Source organism: Stenella coeruleoalba, assembly GCF_951394435.1.
Source record: "Stenella coeruleoalba genome assembly, chromosome: 6".
Lineage (NCBI taxonomy): Eukaryota > Metazoa > Chordata > Mammalia > Artiodactyla > Delphinidae > Stenella > Stenella coeruleoalba.
The window spans coordinates 65,750,780-65,772,991 of NC_137151.1; the positions used below are offsets into that span (position 1 = coordinate 65,750,780).

The window sequence follows — 22,212 nt, forward strand, 5'->3', positions numbered from 1 at the left end:
ATGGATTCCCAGCGGGAACTTGCAGAGGAACTGCGGCTTTACCAATCCACCCTTCTTCAGGATGGTCTAAAAGATCTCCTGGATGAGAAAAAATTCATCGATTGCACACTAAAAGCAGGTGACAAAAGTCTTCCTTGCCACAGATTGATTTTGTCAGCTTGTAGTCCTTACTTCCGTGAGTATTTTTTATCTGAAATTGATGAGGCAAAAAAAAAGGAGGTAGTACTAGATAATGTGGATCCTGCTGTACTGGATTTAATCATTAAGTACCTGTACTCTGCCAGTATTGATCTCAACGACGGAAATGTGCAAGATATTTTTGCATTGGCCAGCCGCTTTCAGATCCCCTCCGTGTTCACTGTCTGCGTTTCTTATCTTCAGAAAAGACTTGCTCCTGGTAACTGTCTAGCTATCCTAAGATTAGGACTTCTTCTTGACTGCCCGAGACTCGCCATCTCTGCCCGTGAATTTGTGTCTGATCGCTTTCTACAGATTTGTAAGGAAGAGGACTTCATGCAACTGTCTCCACAGGAGCTGATCTCAGTCATTTCCAATGACAGCCTAAATGTAGAAAAGGAAGAAGCTGTATTTGAGGCAGTGATGAAATGGGTGCGAACAGACAAAGAAAACAGGGTTAAAAACCTTAGCGAAGTGTTTGATTGTATCCGTTTTCGCCTTATGACAGAAAAATATTTTAAAGATCACGTTGAGAAAGATGATATAATTAAAAGCAACCCAGAACTCCAGAAAAAAATCAAAGTTCTCAAAGATGCCTTTGCAGGCAAACTCCCAGAACCTAGCAAAAACACAGAGAAGGCTGGGGCTAGTGAGGTGAATGGTGACGTTGGTGATGAAGATTTACTTCCTGGTTACCTGAATGATATTCCCAGGCATGGAATGTTTGTCAAAGACCTCATCCTCTTGGTTAATGACACAGCTGCAGTAGCTTATGATCCCACGGAAAATGAATGCTACCTTACTGCACTGGCTGAGCAGATCCCCAGAAATCATTCCAGCATTGTTACCCAGCAAAATCAAGTGTACGTGGTAGGAGGCCTCTATGTGGATGAAGAAAATAAAGATCAACCTCTACAGTCGTACTTCTTCCAGGTAAGAAAGGATATTTTCATATATGTAGAGACATAAAGGAAAGGCTGTTAGTCACCATCTAGTTAGCTGACTTGTGAATTATTCAGGCTGCTTGTATTTTATTCTACTTGATGTGCTATTCCAGTCCCTTGAATTTTCATTACTTAGAGGGAGGGCTGACAAATATTTGAATCAGTTAACTGCTTGTTAATATTTAATAAACGTTTTGGTAAAGAATGAGGTTCTATTAATATTTAATAAACGTTTTGGAAAAGAATGAGTTTCTAATTAATGTATAAGTGATGGCTCACGATTTTCTTTATGCATTTTACCCAAAATGTCATGTTTATAGTTGATTGTGACTGTAACCCTTTAAAGTCCAGTATTTTAGTAAAAACGAAATTTAATCTTGTGTCCTCTTTCTGAAAAACAGGTTACTGTATTTCCCAAAATCAAAGTACTTTACACATTACAAAATGTTATAATTGATCAGATTTTCTACCTTCTTCCAAGTTTCCTTGAACTGATTTGAAGTTCCTGGAGGTAGCATTTCATCTCTTATTTATGGTTACTGCCTAAAATATACTTTTGTTGAAAATGAAAAGAACTTGTATACATATTTTACATGCTTTGGATTACCTTCTAGGAAACGCTGTCTACACAAGTGTCACTCATTTGGATTAATTGTATTTAGAAATATTTATGATAAATGATCAAATTTATTTGGATCAGAGTTGTACTTAGACATATTGGCAACTTAATCTGTATTATGAAACCATAGAAGTTTCCAAGAAAACACATCCTCCTAAACTAACACTCTTTGTAGTTTGTTTGAAAGGAGTTCGTTTCATATTATCAACACATTATATTTACCAGTTTATGAAGGAATCAGTGGCTTAACCTTCATCTTTAATAATGTCAGTACCAGTACTTTGTAGCTTACAGATAGTTCAAAAGAGTTTGTTTAGGTCATGGCTACTTATGGCCTGGGGTTTATGGGCACTTGAGTTGGAAAGGCCAAAGATAAGCATGTGTAGAATGTCATACCACAGTCACTGAATGCTTTCAAAGTGTGTAACATACGGTGCATTTATAAAGCACACTCTTTTTTTTTTTTTTTTTTTTTTTTTTGCCGTACGTGGGCCTCTCACTGTTGCGGCCTCTCCCGTTGCGGAGCACAGGCTCCGGACGCGCAGGCTCAGCGACCACGGCTCACGGGCCCAGCCGCTCCGCGGCTTGTGGGATCTTGCCTGACCGGGGCATGAACCCGTGTCCCCTGAATCGGCAGGCGGACTTTCAACCACTGCACTACCAGGGAAGCCCTAAAGCACACTCTTTAACCAGCTTTTTCTAATCTTGCAAAATGTAATAATACATGTTAATCACGGTTCTTAATTTTCCAAGTTCCATTAAAGAATGTTAACTATGAAATATGATTACAGCTTCTATTTTATTTTTATAAGTATTTGAATGTGGGCCAGAAAATTTCCTAAGCCCTAATTTTAAATTCAGATAAATTTCAGGAAGGGTAAATTCAATTGAAAAGGCAATAATTTTATCTAGGAAGTAAAAATGACATCAAAATACAGACAGACAGATACCTGGAAATCATAGACCCAAAGAATACTTAATAGCCTTATCTTTATTCTCTTCCATCCTGTTACTGCCCTTGCTTTTATTGACACAGCCTCTCATTTCTGAAACCTGCTTGATGTTGTTCCTTTTGGCTACAAAAGGTTATACAAAGTTGAAAGGGTCGACTCCCTGTCATTTCCCATGCCTTGCTCCTTCTAAAAGGCACAAATAGTGGGACAAGATGCCAGGATAAAAACACCTGACTGTAAAAGAGGGTTATGACTCACAAGAAAATATATGTATGAGAATCTCAGGCTTTGTATTTTCTGCTTGGTCACCTCTGTTTAAAATGTATTAAGTTAGGATTCATATGACCTTTGATTGTATACTAGAATTAGATTATGAGAATTTTTTCCCTAGGTAAGAGCTGGTCTTTTCCATAGACTTAATAGTTTCATCAAATCTTTGAACACCACATCTTAAAGTAATCTAGGTCCAAACTCTAATTTTAAGGGTGAGAAAACTGAAGCCAGAGAGGTTAAATAGCTTGACAGCTTATCTGTAAAAAAGCCTGGCAGGCAGTCTACTGTCTCATCTGCTGTAGGAAGTGCCCTATCCGGGGTAGTATGGGAATGTAGACAGTATTGTGTAGTGTGGGCTGTAAACCCTCTGGTTTGGGATCATGATGGCTGCTGTTCCCACTTAAAAAGACAAACTATGAATTTGTATAGCTTGCATCAAGTATCACTTAAAAGCTCTGTGAGTTTGTGCAAATTATTTAAACTTTCTGTACCTCAGTTTCCTCATATGTAAAATGGAGAAAATAAAAGTCCCTATCCTGGAGGACTAGATGAGATTACCTGTGTCAAGCATTTAGTATGAAGCCTATCACAGAGTAAAAACTCCATAAATGCTCATTATTACTGGTACTATACTACATACCACTTTCTTGATAAATAATTTTTTTCAAGAAATGAAAACAGGGCTTCCCTGGTGGCGCAGTGGTTGAGAGTCCGCCTGCCGATGCAGGGGACACGGGTTCGTGCCCCGGTCCGGGAAGATCCCACATGCCGCGGAGCGGCTGGACCCGTGAGCCATGGCCGCTGAGCCTGCGCGTCCGGAGCCTGTGCTCCGCAACGGGAGAGGCCGCAGCAGTGAGAGGCCCGCGTACCGCAGAAGAAAAAAAAAAAAAGAAAACATTAGTGATCACAGTCTGGATGTTGAAATTTGTGACTGCAAACTAACAGTGTATGTGTGGGGATCAAACCGGTCATCTCTGCTAGTTTTAAATAGTACTTTGCTTTAACCAAGGTTACTAGACCAGATAGAGATAGGCTTCCATAAGGACCCCTCCCTATACCACAGACTTTAATATCTGCATCTATCCTTGGTATCCAATTATTCTGGGTTTTATTCCTTTTTCTTCGACTGCATAGAAGTAGCACTAGAGAGGACAACAAACCTGTGAATGCGCACCCTCAGAAAGCAGTTTTCTTGTGCTTTGGTGTCCTAAAATGCAAAGTGGAAAATCTTAAAATTACCAATAGTAAGTGCTAAAGCTGATGCCAGCCATATCAGAATCACCTATCCCAGAGCGTGGGCTCTTGGAGCGCTGTCTTAGGCTTGTAGAACCGGCAGTAGCAAAAACAAGCAAAGTTACTTCCTAACATAAACGAGAGAGAGAGAGAGAGAAGGGTATTTTAAATGACTCCCTGAAAAAGGCTAGGAAGTTATAGGCTATAACACCTGCCTGTATCCGAAGTAATAAAGTGAAGCATGGAGAACCTAAAAATGTTGAAGGAAAGAAAAAAGATAATGCCTAGTGCCCCAGCTGTCTGTGAAGTGAGCGACAGGTCCAGCTGTCCCGGGCGCCAGCTTGGGAGCATGTTAAATATAGCATGCGGGGTTCAGTCACATACTGTGACCCTCTTTTTCCCCAGTGTCCTAAAAGTATTATGAGTCCTTGTTCAAACCTGAACAAGGCAACATGGGAAGAAAATTTGACAAGAAATCTCACAGTTCTTAACTAATCTCTGGTGACTATTTTATTTTCTCTTTCTTCAAGTTCTGCAGGTTTGAGTCCTTTTAGCTATTTTGGTAGGTCAAGTAGCTTTTCTCATTTTTCTCGGTAATTCAAAGGTAAAATATGATCCTTTTGGGGTTGTAGTTTTACTTTTGAGAACTTTGACTATCTCAATGAATTCTAAACAACAAAATATAGCATATTTTTTGGTACACCTGTAACAAGCTCCACAATTCCTTGTATATTGTTTCTTTCAGCTTGATAATGTAGCATCTGAGTGGGTTGGACTTCCACCTCTGCCTTCAGCCAGGTGTCTCTTCGGTCTGGGAGAAGTAGATGACAAAATCTATGTAGTTGCAGGCAAAGACCTTCAAACAGAGGCTTCGCTGGATTCAGTATTGTGCTATGATCCTGTGTAAGTTGGCATGACATTCTCGTTTCCTAAGCATTCAGGTATATGAGTGCCTATATCAAAGTCATAATTTTAGAACCTGAAGTTCACTAAAAGCATATAAATTCTATCTTCTGATTTTAGGGCGGCCAAATGGAATGAAGTTAAAAAACTTCCTATCAAAGTCTATGGCCATAGTGTGATTTCACATAAGGGGATGATATATTGTCTCGGAGGAAAGACCGATGACAAGTAAGTACCCTGACTTCTCCTTATGGTTTATATCCAAGTGATTTTTTTATTACAAGGGTTCCTTCCTGTTTTCACTTGAATCTACATGCTGAAATAGGACTTGGTTCTCACCCATAACATTTTGAAAGTAAAATTTCAAAATAAAATTTTGAAAAGTTATTGGAGGATATTTAAAATGATTGATGAAGGAAAACTGTATACAGTTTTAAAGTTGCTAAAGTCAATTTCTGTATGCCCAGCATATTGCTAAGAACAAACATAATATCTCCATCATAAGCATTCTTACAGTGGAAAAGCAGCATTTAGGAACATAATCAAGCCTTTTATTTGGCTAATTTATAATTATATTTTACTACATTAAAACCAGTGGGCTTTTTATTCATTTAGCCATAAGTAGATAAAAATTAAGTGTATCTCTTTAATATAATATTTTAAATATAACTATTAAAACAATAGTGCTTAAAAATCATGGATTTGTACTTTACATTCATCAGAGAGAATTTAGATAGTTGAGTTTGAAACTGGTGACTGGGGACTGAAAAGGGGGCAGTTCTTTCCTCAGCAATGTTTCACTTATTTACTCCTGGACAGGTGATATTCAAAATATTTAACAACTGGTCACAAACAGGCACTGATCAAACAGAATAGATATACCTGATATACCCAGTAGCACCCAGTCTCTTATGAGAAAAAGAGGATGAAGTTTCATATAACTTGCTTTCTAGGTACTTTTCAAGGGATAGGTAATTAGGAAAGAGATCTTATACCCCCAAGGGAGAAGTGAGTTTAGAGTGCTCCAGAAGTCAGTCAGTTAAGCCAGTAGCCTGTCTGGTAAAATGAAGATTTTTAGCTTCAATAGTGAGAACAAATTTCCTGCCCCTGAAAACTCTGCCTAATTTGGCTTGTATCATTTACCCAGTTTGTTCAAGAGATGCCCAATCCTGGAAAGGGAGTCAGAATTAAGAATTTAAGGGCAAAGCAGGAAAGGAGAGTAAAATATGGAAATGTGCTAGAATTAAAGAACTGTATGTTGTGCAGTTAATAGTTAATGACTATTACTCAATTAAAATGACATATATTACAGAAAATATGATTTTTAAAAGCAAAGGGTTTTTATACAGTCTGTCCATATTCAAAGATAATATATTCTGAAATTTTGATGTCCTCCTTGATGCAAGATATTCCCATCAAATAAACATTTAAAGGAAGGCCATATTATAAACACACTCAGAGCAAAATCTTGTTTGGAACATTTTTCCTGAGTAATAGAATGGAAAATCTGTATTAAGCAGTGTTATGACTGGAAACATAGTGACTCCGCCAAATGATTTAAATTGTTTCCTTCGAGTAGTATTAGTAACTAGGAAATTGATGTGTCAGTAAGAAGCATGCAGGTCTTGTCAGTAAGAATACATTAATCTTGAAAATATGATTAACCAAAACAACATTGCGGGCTTCCCTGGTGGCGCAGTGGTTAAGAGTCCACCTGCCAATGAGGGGGACACGGGTTCGAGCCCTGGTCCGGGAAGATCCCACATGCTGCAGAGTAACTAGGCCCGTGCGCCACAACTACTGGGCCCACGTGCCACAGCTACTGAAGCCCACGTGCCTGGAGCCCGTGCTCCGAAACAAGAGAAGCCACCACGTGAGAAGCCCGTGTACAGCAACGAAGAGTAACTCCTGCTCGCTGCAACTAAAGAAAGCCCGCGCAGCAACGAAAACCCAACGCAGCCATAAATAAATAAATAAAGTTCCCTTTAAAACAAAACAAAACAAAACCCCAGAACATTGCTTGACAAATGCCAAAGTCAAGAACTTTGAAAAGAGTCATTACCTAAAATAAGCACTGAATTATACTAGTTATCGCCACTGCATTTGAAGAACATGATTTTGGATCGTGTTCTTATGGAGGAGTTTTAAGATAATACTCATAGTCATATATTAGAGGAAATGCTTCTACTCCAGATATCTGGTCTTTTATAAAACTAAAAAAAATTGTCCTCACAAAAAGTTGAGATTTTGTTTGGTTGCTTTTTGGCTTTACCAAATATATCCAGTGAATCAATTCTTATTTGGAATTCGAACTCCCATCAGTAAATTATGGAATCATAACAACATACTAAGAAGGATAATTCAGGTAAGTCCAGGTTTTTCTGGTACCATTTAGCATATAAAATTGTTTTCATTACTCATCAGCTCAGATGACTAGTTGTCTAATCTTTACTCCCAGATTTCTTAAAATGCATTGGTATATTAGTGGTAGACTAAAATAAAATGAGCCATCATATTGCAGTTACATTTAAAATAGGTACATTCACACCTAGTTATTTCTTAAGTTAACTGATTCATTCTCAGGATATTCAGATAATGAAATGAATAAACGTTTTTGTTACTGAGGCACAATAAAGGGTTTATGAATTTTTGTTAACTCTATTGTGTATTGAATTTAGTAGCAGATAGGATTAAAATTACTCTGCCTGGGTCTCTAGGCAATTGCCAAAAGTAAAGGACCCTACCTTCCAGTAGTATAATTAAGATTTAAAATAGCTTTAGTCCTCATATTTGGAATTGTCCTTTGCTTGGTGATATATGTTCAGATTAAGAATTTTCCTGATCCTCACTATACTACATATTTCAAACGAGAAGCAAAGGTGATTAGTGAAGTTGCTTCTTTCAAAAAAGAAAGCTTCTAAAAGGACCATTTTATTTTATGTTTACAGAAAGTGTACAAACAGGATGTTTACCTACAACCCCAAAAGAGGAGACTGGAAAGATCTGGCTCCAATGAAAACCCCTCGTTCCATGTTTGGAGTGGCAGTCCATAAAGGCAAAATTGTGATTGCTGGAGGCGTCACTGAAGATGGTCTTTCAGCTTCAGTTGAAGCTTTTGACCTCACCACCAATAAGTAAGCTGCCATCTCTTACTACAGAATATGAATCACTATATGTTTTAATTTCTAACTTTGGATAAAAATTAAGCTTTCCAATTAGGACATGGGGAGAAGAGGCAAGGGAGGCAAGGATTGAAGAGGAAGTGTCTTCATCTGTGTTTCTTTTGGTGTTATGGGTGTGAAATGCCTAACATTTTGATGCATTATGTGTGTTTGTAATTTGGAATACATGACCCTCAAGTAAATGTTGGAGTGATCAATCTATCCTTACTTGTTATTAACTTTGTGAATTTAGTCATGCAAAGGTAATACTTCTGAATAATTATATACACATAAATGGATATATATCTCTCTGTAAGGTTATTCGATTTGAAATATGTAGTTTCTTTAAGGACAAAAAGACCTCCACTTAGTTTGTGATATTTGTAATGCTTCAGATGTTTGATTCTTTTGTGTTCTTTATAATTTTCTTTTCACTTTTAAGCTTGTATTGGCTTAAAGTTAACGTAAAAGATATTTGACAGATATTCTTTACATAGAATTAGTCCTTTTCAAGTTTTTGAGCTCACACATCTAGATGAGTATATAGTTTTTGTTTTGTTTTGTTTTTTGTTTTTTCCCAGACGCGCAGGCTCAGCGGCCATGGCTCACAGGACCAGCCGCTCCGTGGCATGTGGGATCTTCCCCGACCGGGGCACGAACCCGTGTCCCCTGCATTGGCAGGCGGACTCTCAACCACTGCGCCACCAGGGAAGCCCGAGTATATAGTTTTTATGCTCCTCATTTAGCAATGAGGAAAAAATTACAGCATTATTATTACTTTTTTAAGGAACCATGTACGCCTGATTACAAAACAGACTTTAGTTAATCTGAAAATTACAAGGAAGTTTTATGGAATTAGATTTTTATGATCGTTAAAAATCATGTTTTTTTGAAGACTATATAATATGGGTAAAAACTCAAGTTATAAGAAGTTAAAGAAGCAGCACGCAAAACTGCAAATACTCTATGTTCTTAGTTTTGTTCATATGCATAGATGGATGTTTAAATTTATATGCATTTTTTAAAATGACAAAATTATAGCAAAATATTGCTTATGATTATGTGTGAAGGACATGATCATGGGTGATATTTGTTTTCTTCTGTACCTTTCTGTTTCTCCAGATTTTGTATAATGTACATATATTTTTATAATTAGAGAAACAGATATGTTTAGAGAAAAACTATGAGGTCCACCTTCTTTTTTTTTTTGTGGTACGCGGGCCTCTCACTGCCGTGGCCTCTCCCGTTGCGGAGCACAGGCTCCAGACACACAGGCTCAGCAGCCATGGCTCACGGGCCCAGCCGCTCCGCGGCATGTGGGATCCTCCCGGACCGGGGCAAGAACCCGTGTCCCCTGCATCGGCAGGTGGACTCTCAACCACTGCGCCACCAGGGAAGCCCTGAGGTCCACCTTTATGCCAGAGTAATGGAAGAGAGCTACCAATATGACTAACTCATTCTAGACTCTTGATACTTCCAATTAATTTGATTTTATCTTTAGTGATGCTATTTCATATAGCTATTAACATTAAAAGTTTCCTTAAATCCTTTACTTAAAAGGATGAAGTATAAACTATTAAAAAGAAAATTTCCAACCCTGGTTTGTAAACTCTTCTTATCACATGCTTTATTTAAAAAGGGTTTGGAGGGCTTCCCTGGTGGCACAGTGGTTGAGAGTCCGCCTGCCGATGCAGGGGACACGGGTTCGTGCCCCGGTCTGGGAAGATCCCACATGCCGCGGAGCGGCTGGGCCCGTGAGCCATGGCCGCTGAGCCTGCGCGTCCGGAGCCTGTGCTCCGCAACGGGAGAGGCCACAACAGTGAGAGGACCGTGTACCGGAAAAAAAAAAAAAAAGGGTTTGGAGATTTCTTGAGACACTATGGAGATCAGAGTTTTTAAAAATTTGTATTAGCATTCAAATGAAATCCAACACAGTAGGGCCTACGAGCCCTAGAACTTCCCCCCAAAATTCCACTATTTTTTTTTTTTTGGCCACGCTGCACAGCATGTGGGATCTTAGTTTTCCAACCAGGGATTGAACCCGTGCCCCCTGCAGGGGGAGCACAGAGTCTTAACCACTGGACCACCAGGGAAGTCCCTCAAAGCTCCACTATTTATGGCATACAGTTTGATAACCACTGCTGAAGGTGCTAACTAATGAAGGTGAAGTATTCTTGGATTGACATATTGAGGGCTTTAAAATCTAATCTGGTTACATCTTTCAAATAAAGGAATATTTAGATATTTTCCAGTAGCAAATTTAATCTTCTAATTTTGGATGTTTATGCTACTTGAAGTTTTTAATTATAATTTCCTATAATTGTTCAGTAAATACATTTGGCATTTTTTAAAGTTTTACATTAACTGTATCTTCAATAATTCCTAGGTGGGAAGTAATGACTGAATTTCCCCAAGAAAGAAGTTCCATCGGTTTGGTCAGCCTGGCTGGATCCCTGTATGCCATTGGTGGTTTTGCCATGATTCAGCTGGAGTCTAAAGAATTTGCACCCACTGAAGTCAATGACATATGGAAGTAAGTTTTCTTCACTCCAATTTTCTGAACCAAATATTAAATCAAATAAGATAAAACAATTTTGAATAGGAAGCCAGACTTTCCCAAAATGCGCAGCCTCAGCGGCCATGGCTCACAGGCCCAGCCGCTCCGCGGCATGTGGGATCTTCCCGAACCGGGGCACGAACCCATGTCCCCTGCATCGGCAGGCGGACTCTCAACCACTGCGCCACCAGGGAAGCCCTGTATCCTACTTCTTGAGAGTAAACTAAACATTCTTTGAACCTGCTGAACTTTTACACATTGCCACTTACTTAATCAAGTACTGCTTCTAGTTAGCTGTGATCTTGGGAAAGAACTTATCGGGGCCTATTTCTTAATCAGAAATTGAGAGTTGGACAACTGATCCTTTGTGTAATGAACGCTCTAGGCATCCAGTAGAGCAAAGGCTTCCAAACCACTTACCTTTCTCCCAGAGAGTACTTTATTTCCTAAGAAGACAGAGTCTGGAATAAACACTTAAACTCTTGAGTTTTCCATGATTCATTAACTCTATTTTGAATCTAATTTAAATATTTTCCCAATTTTCTGAGGATTCAGTTATAAAAGCTTTTTAGAAAAGTGAAAAGTAGCAATCCACTTGATTGCTACTTTTCCAAGATAGGTGCTGGGTAGGTCTCCCAAGTATAACACTTGCAGTTGTTACTCAATTGAACTATTTGACAGTTAAGCTTAAAATGAATGTATTTAAAAAGGTGTGTGTGTGTGTGTGTGTGTGTGTGTGTGTGTGTGTAGTTTACCATAGTTTCTAATGCAATGAATGTCACGTAGAGGACCAGTGTATCCAGAAGTCTTGGGAGCAGAAGTGTAACTTGTGTCATGGAAGAAAGTCACATAGTAACATAGCTGGGGCAGGGCATACAGTGTGCAGACGTCTGGTCACTATCAGGTCACCACATGTGCTGTCTTCAGCCCAGGCACCATGCTTGCTGATCTAAGTTTACAGGAGGTAGATCTCAGTTGCCTGAGGTGAGCATGAGCTCATGGTGTATACTCATCCAGAAACTGCCAGACTTACGCTTTACCTGTCAGTTTAAAGGCCAGCCCCACTCCCAAGTCTGGATGCCCTTACCTGGCCTGTCACCAGATTGTCCAGAACCTTGGTACTCGAAGTATGGTCTGTGGACCAGCTGTGTTGGCATCTCCTGCGAGCTTCTTAGAAATGCGGAATCCCATGCCCCAACCCAGACCTACTCAATCCGAATCTTAATTTTAACAAGATTAGTGGGTGATTTGCTTACACATTTAAGTTTATAAGTACAGCTTTGGAAGAGTGATCAGTGAAGGCATAACATTGAGCCTGAGAGTGAAAAGTAGGTAACATTTGTTCTATACCTGAACCAGTACATGCCTTATTCCCAGCTGGTAAACTGGAAGGCTGAAAGGCTGGCAGCTTAACCAAACAATTATTTTGTGCATCAGACATCATTTCCTTATGTTGTAACAGTAACTAACTGTGTAGGGGGCAAGAAAAAGTGGCTATAAAAGGCAGTTAACTGGGACTTGCCTAGTGGCGCAGTGGATAAGAATCCGCCTGCCAGTGCAGGGGACACGGGTTCGATCCCTGGTCCGGAAAGATCCCACATGCCATGGGGCAACAAAGCCCGTGCGCCACAACTACTGAGCCTGTGCTCTAGAGCCCGCGAGCCACAACTACTGAAGCCCATGCACCTAGAGCCTGTGCTCCGCAACAAGAGAAACCACCGCAATGAGAAGCCCATGCACTGCAGCGAAGAGTAGCCCCTGCTCGCCAAAACTAGAGAAAGCCTGCGCACAGCAACAAAGACCTGATGCAGCCAAAAATAAATAAATAAATAAATAAAATAAATTTATTTAAAAAATAAAGGAAGTTAACTATTACCTTTCTTCCTCCAAAAAAGAGGGAAGAAGATAAAGAAACTGGAAATTTCCAGGGAAAGAGGTTAGACCTAGCAAGAGGATGAGATGGGAAAAGACTGGAAAGCAGCGGAAAAAAATATGAAATAATGGAGGGCTGGGAAGGTTAGGGTTTTTGGAAAATGGGGATAGGTACCAAGAGTGAATAGGCAGTGATTCTTAACCCTGGCTGCTTTTATTTATTTATTTTTTGGCCGCACTGCACGGCACGTGGAATCTTACTTCCCTCACCAGGGATTGAATCCACGCCCCCTGCATTGGGAGCGTGGTGTCTTAACCACTGGACCACCAGGGAAGTCCCCTGCTGCTTTTAAAATATACCAGTGCCTGGGCCTTCTTGCAGACCAATTAAATCAGTTTCTGCAGGCAGGGCCTGGGCATCACTAGTTCTTAAAACCTTCCAGGTGATTCTAATATGCAGCAAGCCTTGAGAAACACTGATGTTAAGGAATGGTGCTATCAGCTGAACACCACATGAGCCACTCTGGATCCTAATGGTGATCAAAAGCCAAGTTGCCGGCTTCCCTGATAGTGCAGTGGTTGAGAGTCCGCCTGCCAATGCAGGGGACACAGGTTTGTGCCCCGGTCCGGGGGCATCTCACATGCCGCGGAACGGCTGGGCCCGTGAGCCATGGCCGCTGAGCCTGCGCATCCGGAGCCTGTGCTCCGCCGCAGTGGGAGAGGCCACAAAAGTGAGAGGCCCGCGTACCGCAAAAAAAAAAAAAAAAAAGCCAAGTTGCTTCAACAGAATACTGCAGACAGAAAAGGAAAGTACAGCATCTCCTGGTAATTTTAGCAGGAGGGATTCTGATTATGGTTTATTTTTGTGATTAAGGCAGTGCTTCTCAAAACTGCTCGCTCATTGGAATCACCTCGGGAACTTCAAAAAGCACCGACGCTGCCTCTGTTCCCCTCTATAGATTGTGACTTAATTGACCTGGGATTTAGTTTGGGCTTTGGAACTTCCAAAAGATCCCCAGATGATTCTAATGTGCAGACAAACTTCGGAACCACTGGATTTGGGAAAGGCAAGAGGAGGGGGCATTCATCATTATCTGCTTGGCTGTAAAATTTTAAATTTAGGTACTGGTATTTTCCATTTAGGTAATAAAATCTGGGGCAATAATTCTCAAACCTTGCTGCATATTAGAATCACTTTGGGAACTTTAAAAAAGTCAATCTCTAGGGGTGGGATCCAGGCATCAACATTTTAAACGTCTCCAGGTAGTTCCAATTTGCGAGTCAAGTTTGAGAACGAATGATCTGCAGTGGTTCCCAAGGCAGCATCAGCACCACCTGAGTACTTGGTAGATGTGCAAATCTTTAGTCCTCACCCTGCAGATCTACTGAACCTCTGGGGGTAGCGGCCAGCAAACTGTGTTCTAACAAGCCCTCCAGGTGACTTTGATATGCGATAAGTTGAAAGCCACTGACCTACAGAGAAGTAGCTACCCACCTGCCCTCAACTTCCTAGTGAATTCACACATGCAGAGATGAAAATAACAGTGTACTACATTCTAAATCTATAGACCCTCTTACTGTGATGTAAAAAATAATTTCCGTTTCTCATATTTTTTCTTGAAATCATTCCATTATGTAGGACTGACCAAGCTGAAAGTAAAAAATATAACTGCCAGGAAGCAAATGCTTTTAGGCCTCATTTAACCTCAACCTCCTATTGCTTAAATGTGGTCACTTTTTCATTAGATCATTTAAAACTGTTCTTTATCTTTTAATTTGTTGCTCCAAATTTTATATAGATAATCAAGGTTCTTTTCCTGATTAGTGGTAAAATATTTTTTGTCTATTTTTCCCTACATAAAAATCACTCAGTGCACAGTACAGCTGTACAGCTGTTAAATTTGGACCATTGATGTAAGTCAGATAGGCATCAACTAATTTTAAAATTATTTTAAATCTCACTCACTCCTTGTAGAATGATTTGGGAGTATTTCCTATGTGCCAAGTATTGATAGCTTCTGGAGGAGGAAAGATAGCAATGTGAATAAGATATATGTACTTTTGAGCTTGTTGAGGACATAAATATAGGGGAAAAAATTAAAATAGAAGAATAATTGTTATAATGGATACCATACAAAGGACACTGTGAGAAATGAAGAGAAAACAACAAACTGCTTGAGGAAGGTGAGAAAGGCTTCAGAAAGAAAGCAGTGTTTAGGAGTTTCTGATGCAGAGATGGCATTCCAGGCATCAGGCAGAGGAAAAGCACACAGGTCTCAAAGGAACCCAAGTTGTCTGTATCTTTATAACCCTGAATATTCAGAGGGGACAACCAGTTCTTACCTAATGTCAACTGCAAGAGTAGTACTCACACAGGACAATAAAAGGGAAAGAGAATGGCTTCTTGCAGAGTGACCACTAGTGTCATGTACCATGCTGAGCACTAGTGTATGGGAACAGCTGAAATCATAATCAAAGTGACTAACAGTCCCTGCTCTTCCCAGTTCTTACTCTTTGGTGACCTTGACTCATGGGGACCAGCCATCTTTAGCAGTCTAAAGGCGAAAGATTAATTGCCTGTCTGTTACCCGTCATCTCTGGACGGTCCCTGATTCCCGCAGAAGGCTTAACTGCCTAAGCATCCAGATTAAATACCATGCCAGTAATATGGGCATATGCTCAGAGAATGCGTACTTTTGGAGGAATTCAAGTGTTTGTTAGTCTACAAGTCAGGTGCATCCTCCTCTGGGTAAGAGCCAGTAGGGTTTTCTCGGAGAACAACATTTGTATATTCAACACAGGGAAATCTATAGAACTATCTACTTAAAAACAACTTACTGATTGCTTTCTTCTTCTCCATCAGGTATGAAGATGATAAAAAAGAATGGGCTGGAATGTTGAAAGAAATACGTTATGCTTCAGGAGCTAGTTGTCTAGCAACACGGTTAAATCTCTTCAAACTGTCTAAGCTATAAACAAGAAGGTGAAAAACCATAATAGATAGGGAGGTGGTCTGTTTGGATAATAGGGCTTTAATTTATTGTTTTTAAAAAGGCTATACAGAGATTCATGTAGAAATTATTCACTATGTTATTGTCCAAGAGATTAGCAATGGGAATCAAAACCTCAAAGTTATTGAATCTTCAATGTAATGATCAGAGCTTAAAACCATTGTCTAAGAAATTAAATCTTAAATTGAACAGATTATTCCTTTTGTTAATCTGTCTCAATCAACTGTAAAGAAGCTTCCTAAATCTGAGTTTACTAATCCTTTCATTTGCATTGTTGAGGTAACTTTACACTTGTTTTCTATTACAAATGAAATTGGAGAATGAAATATGTACATCTGCATTTTCTAAAAATGTTTAAAATAGCAAAAACCTTTCCTCATGCTTCAAGATATAACAAGAATCCTATGCATTATATAAAAGATTATATGCTGTAAGAAAAGTTTGGAAATGCTATTTAAGGAGTATAATAAATGGGTCTCATTTAAATTTTAAAAAATTTAAAAATAATAAAATATAGTTCCTGCCACATAGTATGCACTCAAAGAATGAACTGTAAACTACTTAAGTTTCTTAAAAGCTACATGTCTTTTATATTAAGAATTTTAAACAGTTTCCCAACTAGATAGTAGAGAAAGTAGTCCATTGTAAAATGTCTGTTTATTTTAATAGGTATTAATTGACCTAGAAATCAATTCTACATTATTTTTTAATTGAATCAAGCCACTTAATTAAAATAAGTCCAAATATGACGCACCATGATAACTAATTTTCAGTAAAAACTATGATGATGATTTGCCTTCTCCAAATATCCGTTCTCTCAGGTAGTCCATTCGAGCATTCTTTGTTGACAGTGCCATAGAGTTCCATTCAAAATGAGGGATCTGTAAAATAAGTAATGTAGTCTGAATGAAAGCTCAAAAGCAGCAACAAAAAACATCAGGGAAGACCTCTAAGAATACTGAGAAGAGCTATAGGAACCCTAAGACATTAGTTTACATAAGCATAGCCTTTGAACCCTATTTGGAAGGTTGCCTTCTTCTTGACAACACCTGGAAGACCCTTTTCTGCTTCGCAGCTCCTTTCATCCTCCTGTTCCTACAATACCAACAATGGACATTTTTTCCCATGTGCCTTTCTTATATTTATACACTAGCCTTTTTCTCTTATAACTCCATCCATCTCCATAGTGCCTCTCTTTATTGTAAGATGAATATAAAAATCAAGAGATTTTCTAGAGACAATTTTAAAAATTATTTTTATTTACTATTCTTAAAAAAAAAACAGAGGGTGTTCTATTTCAGAGAGATTTTAATATAGCTTTTTTTAAATATTAAAAAAAAAAAGGTAATTCTACAACTTTCACCTTAAAAGGGGACACATGTAAAGCCAGTGTCTCTGGGTTTTTTAAAGGCTGAATTACATAAGTATTTCATACCTGAATTACATGATACCCCAAAATTTCCAAGTGTCGTTTTTTCATAGCAGATTTTCCTTTTAAATGAGGGATGTTTCTACAAAATGCTCTCGAATCCAAAAATTCCAAAGCAATCCTACATAAGATGAAAATAAATATTTACTTCTGAAATTGAGAAACTGAAAAATTATAAGCCTTTCAGGAACAAGGGTGCATCTTTATAATCTAAAAACCGCCAAATGAATAAATGAGTATACTAAGTTATTTTTCTACTTAAATTAGTAATTAATGACAAGTAATCCGATTCATTAGAATTAAACCAAATTATAGTAAGTATCTGCATGCTTTCATCTATTTGTTTCTTTGTCCAATACATATTTATTATGCACCTACCATATGTAAGGCACTGTGAGGGATACAAAAATAAAAGGACACACTTTATAGTCTAACAAAGAACATATGATACATAGTATGTAACTGTAATGCAGTGTAGGAAGCAGCTATGTGCTATCCGAAAAGTAGAGAGGCATGGGAGGTCCAAAGAAGAAGACACTATTTATTTCCACTGAGGACAACTTGAAGGTTAGTGCTTTAGATATTGCTAGGCTTTGGACAATGAAGGATGGAGATTAAAGCAGAAAGCACAAGAAAAGCAAAGGTATGTGGGTAGCATGCATGAGATACATGAGGAGCAGATTCTACTATAAATAATCCTTGATAGCTGCGTTCATTAAATCTTGCCAAATTTAACATTTAGATAACAAAATCTGAAACTAAGAAAGGTACTTTTCAGCTCCTGGTGGCAGTCTTGATCCAGCTATTTGAGTATTTAATTCCGAGTGTATTTTTGGTAGTTTTCCCGAAGTTGTATTATGGCTTCCATACGGAATAGGTTTTTTCCTTTTATCTAAGATACACTCAAAATCTATAAGAAAGTACAGGAACCAACAATATGAATTAGGTAAATTCTTATAGGTAAAATTTTAAGATATATTTTAAATATTTATACATGTATATAAAGACACACACAAACAAACATGAAGAATGAGGTACCTCCCTAATTATCCAACTTATTTCATTTATTTATTTATTTATTTTGGCCACACCACGCAGCATGCAGGATCTTAGTTCCCCGACCAGGGATTGAACCCGTGCCCCCTGCAGTGGAAGCTTGGAGTCTTAACCAATGGACCGCCAGGGAAGTCCCTATCCAGCTTATTTTATATATATGATCTAGTCCAAGATCACCTCTCTTTGAAAATCAATGAATAAAAGTCAACCAGCAAGTCTTACTAAACTATTATTTAGCATGGGGGCTATATTTAGCACTGCACTAAGCCAAATCACATTACAGTTTTATTTTAATCCCCTTAAATCTCTTGGTCACAACTGGAGGAAGCTAAACCAACTCATCTGAAAATTAGTAAAGACAAAGATTGAAGCATGTATCCTGTCTTTCCTGTATGAACTGTACATAGGGTAACTAAACAGTTGACATAGGAAAGTTCTTTTTAGACAAATTCCAACTAATAAATGCAGAATGACAGATGTAGAATATCACTACTTTTCCACCCTTGATGAATAATGCATTTAGACAATAATTTTAATAGCTGCTAAAATCAGTAGGTGAAAAGCTGATGGGAAAGCTTCCTAACAGATAAGCTGACAACATATAAACACACTGATGAATCTTAATATAATAAAAAGGGGACAACCAGAACTGTATGTCTTCTGATAAGATGCAGTAAGAAGCACATACGACCTATGAAAAAGCTGGCCAAAAAAATGACCACTGCCACTCCTAAGCTAACCTGAATCTAATCAAGCCTCTATATCTAACTACTGGTTTACAGAAAAAATAGGGGATGCAGGAGCATGTTGAATGACACCACAGGGTTTCAACTGGAAAAGTCCAACAAACAGTAAAATAAAACATATAAAAGATAATTGAGACACTTGAACGTTGACAAGCTATATAATATTAAGAAATTATTATGAATAGTTGTAGAGGTGAAAATGATGGTACTGTGGTTATATATCCTTTTAGATATACATTCTAAAATGATATATTATCTGTGATTTGCTTGAAAAAGATCAGGTGGGACTCTGATTAGTGAGTATTAATAATTTTTAATGCTGGATGAGGGTTCATTATACTATTCTATTCTTGAATATGTATGAAATTTTTACATAATAAAAACAATCATAAAAATGTATTTAAACCAAGAAAAATGAAAAAAGAAACAATGAATGAAAAGGAAGAAAGAGTAGGTTTAATTACCTATTCTTTATATATAAGGGAAACTGGGGCACTGAAGCATCTTCAAGTTAATTATCAAACATGAAATATACTTTTCTCATAAAGAAAATGAATTCTGGAGCTAGAAGGCCTAGGTCATCCTGGCTTTGCCATCTGCCAGCTACATAACCTTGGGCAAACAACAATGTCTCTGGGCCTCAGTTTCCTTATCTATAAAATAGAATAATTTGCAAAACTTATAGGGATATAATATAATATAAGTTTATATATATAAAACACATCATAATATCTAACACATAATTAATACGTAACATAATAATATGTAAGTGTATCAATTACTGTTGTTGTCATATGAAATTACAGCATTGTTTGAAAGATGCACATACCAGCAAAAAACCTTAATAAATCACAGCATAGTCATTCAATGAAATATTATGCAGTCACTAAAAATAATGTATAATTATATTTGTTGGCATAGAAAAATATTCACAACATATAAACAAAGCTACAAACACTATAAAATAAGCCATTTTGGTTTTTAAAAAGTCAGAACTTTTTAAAGTACATATTGCTTGCACACATGAACATGTATTGCTTGTAAAATCAGAAAGAAAACAACAAATGTCATTAAAAATGAAAAAAAAGTCAGAAGGAGAAACATAGACACCAAAAGTAAAGAGTGTTTGTATCATGGGTGATTTTCCTTTTTGTTATCTGTCCTTTCTGGTTTTTCTATAAGCACGTATTACGTATCCTATAAATGAGTGTTTTCTTCCAATCCTTAGTTCTTAATCATACTACTGTATTGTCTTAATTATACCACATCCTTATATACAAATATTACCAATTAAATCTTATTTTTAATGATCTATATATATTTTCACATAAAAATAAGCCTCTTGACAACATGAGGTACAAATATGAGTTGGCAATACAATGGGCTTGGGATATAATAATCCTAGTTCCCCAACCAGGGATTGAAGCCATACCCCCTTCAGTGGAAGTGCAGAGTCCTAACCACTGGATCACCAGGGAATTTCCTGAAAATTTCCAAGATAACGAAAAAAATTTTTTTAAAGTTTTAAAATTCCAATTGATGAGATGATTCTGTTTAGTTTGGCTTTCTGAAAGTAGCTAATAACCTACCATAGGTTAGCTTAGCTACCATAGGTTAGCTAAGTAGCTAATAACCTACCTCTCATCTCTTATATCCTTTATTTGAAGAAAAAAAAAAAGAATGTATTTTCATTTCCTTCTGATGGTTGACACACAACTGAACAACCAGGAGAGCACATTCAAAGTCTCATCTTTCAGTTTCAAGTCTCATCTTTCTATATATAGTTGTATCACTAAAAGGGGGTATATATGAATGCCACACATGTATACACCCATACATGAATAAACACATACATATAAGTCCCATTTTGTCTATTAGAGACACACAAAACTAGACATGGTTAGACACTATCTAGCATATAGACCCCACAAAAATGTAGCAAAGCCCATGAGCATCATTAAACACTTACCTATTGTGTAGTAATAAGGTGTAAGAACAGAGGCTTTTACAAAATTGATTCCTCCTAGTACCTCTGCTAACATTTTATAAATCTGCTGTTGTGCTCCATTCATACGGCCAAAATCTTCAGGAAAATAAAAATAATTAGTTCACTTAAAATAATCAGCTTTTGAATGAAAATCATCCCGTATCTACAAACTGAAAAATAGCTTAATATTTCCAACAAGAGTTTCCATGTATTGTAATACCACCTGCAATAACACTAAATTCAGCACAAGTTCTTTGGCTCTCTACCAAAAGAGGTTTAGTGTCCTAAATATTAAGAAATACTTACAACACAAATTTCTCTACAAAATGGTTCCATTAAACAAGTTATGGCACTCTTGGCAACTCTGGTGTCATGGTTAGTTTTAACAATAAAAACAGTGTACTACCTAATAATGTACTTTAGAATTAAGCTTTACTTTCTGACCCAAACAAAATTCAAACCTTTTTTATACTGCTGTTGACAGAAGCGGTCATGAAACCATGGAATCTGATATTCAGGACATTCCAAGCAGACTGCTCTATTTAATTCCATAAGACGAAATTGGACCTTCATATTTAGAGATGAACATAAAACTGAAATTAAAAAAATACATTAATAGACTTTGATAGCTTGAACTTAGCAAAGACGATTCATTTTTCACATTCATTTATCCCCATAATGGTTGTAACTTTTATTCTCATATTACAAAATCATTTCATTTGCATACACATGCTTTATATTTTTAAATTATTACATTCAGTGGGATGATTAGGACAAACACCTATGTTTTTCACTAATTATGAATATTAAAACTACATTTTAGGGGCTCCTCTGGTGGCACAGTGGTTAAGAATCTGCCTGCCAATGAAGGGGACATGGGTTCGAGCCCTGGTCCGGGAAGATCCCACATGCCACGGAGCAACTAAGTCCATGCACCACAACAAATAAGCCTGTGCTCTAGAGCCCACAAACCACAACTACTGAAGCCAGTGCCACAACTACTGAAGCCCGCGCGCCTAGAGCCCGTGCTCCGCAACAAGAGAAGCCACTGCAATGAGAAGCCCGCGCACAGCAATGAACAGTAGCCCTGCTCATCGCAACTAGAGAAAGCCGTGCACAACAACGAAGAACCAAAGCAGCCAAAAATAAATAAATAAAAACAAAAAAACTACATTTTAAAAAATACTACTAAAAAATATTCATTGACCTAATATTCCACATTTAGCAGTCTATCCTAAGGAAACAAAGATGAGCGCAATGACTCACGTATAATAATCATTATTTATAGTAA

At 37.8% G+C, this 22,212-nt stretch overlaps 2 protein-coding genes across 3 annotated transcripts in view; one reads left to right on the forward strand and one right to left on the reverse strand.

The window, feature by feature from the left end:
* Positions 1-15,947, forward strand: KLHL41 (kelch like family member 41; the record flags this gene model as incomplete). The annotated part of the gene is made up of 6 exons (XM_079924822.1): positions 1-1,110; positions 4,945-5,102; positions 5,223-5,330; positions 8,051-8,236; positions 10,650-10,796; positions 15,556-15,947. 6 exons carry the CDS (start codon positions 1-3, stop codon positions 15,665-15,667), a joined length of 1,821 nt encoding a protein of 606 aa, XP_079780948.1. The 3' UTR covers positions 15,668-15,947.
* A 413-nt stretch (positions 15,948-16,360) lies between these two features.
* The window catches only part of FASTKD1 (FAST kinase domains 1), a 33,778-nt gene continuing 27,926 nt past the window's right edge, over positions 16,361-22,212 (reverse strand). For both annotated transcript variants that reach the window (XM_079924591.1, XM_079924592.1), the window contains 5 exons: positions 21,383-21,514; positions 20,904-21,017; positions 17,904-18,042; positions 17,139-17,253; positions 16,361-16,584 (listed from right to left, as the gene is read on the reverse strand). In XM_079924591.1, coding sequence (XP_079780717.1) covers positions 16,483-16,584; positions 17,139-17,253; positions 17,904-18,042; positions 20,904-21,017; positions 21,383-21,514 — 602 coding nt within the window. In that variant the 3' untranslated portion in view covers positions 16,361-16,482. The remainder of the gene's footprint in view (positions 16,585-17,138; positions 17,254-17,903; positions 18,043-20,903; positions 21,018-21,382; positions 21,515-22,212) is intronic.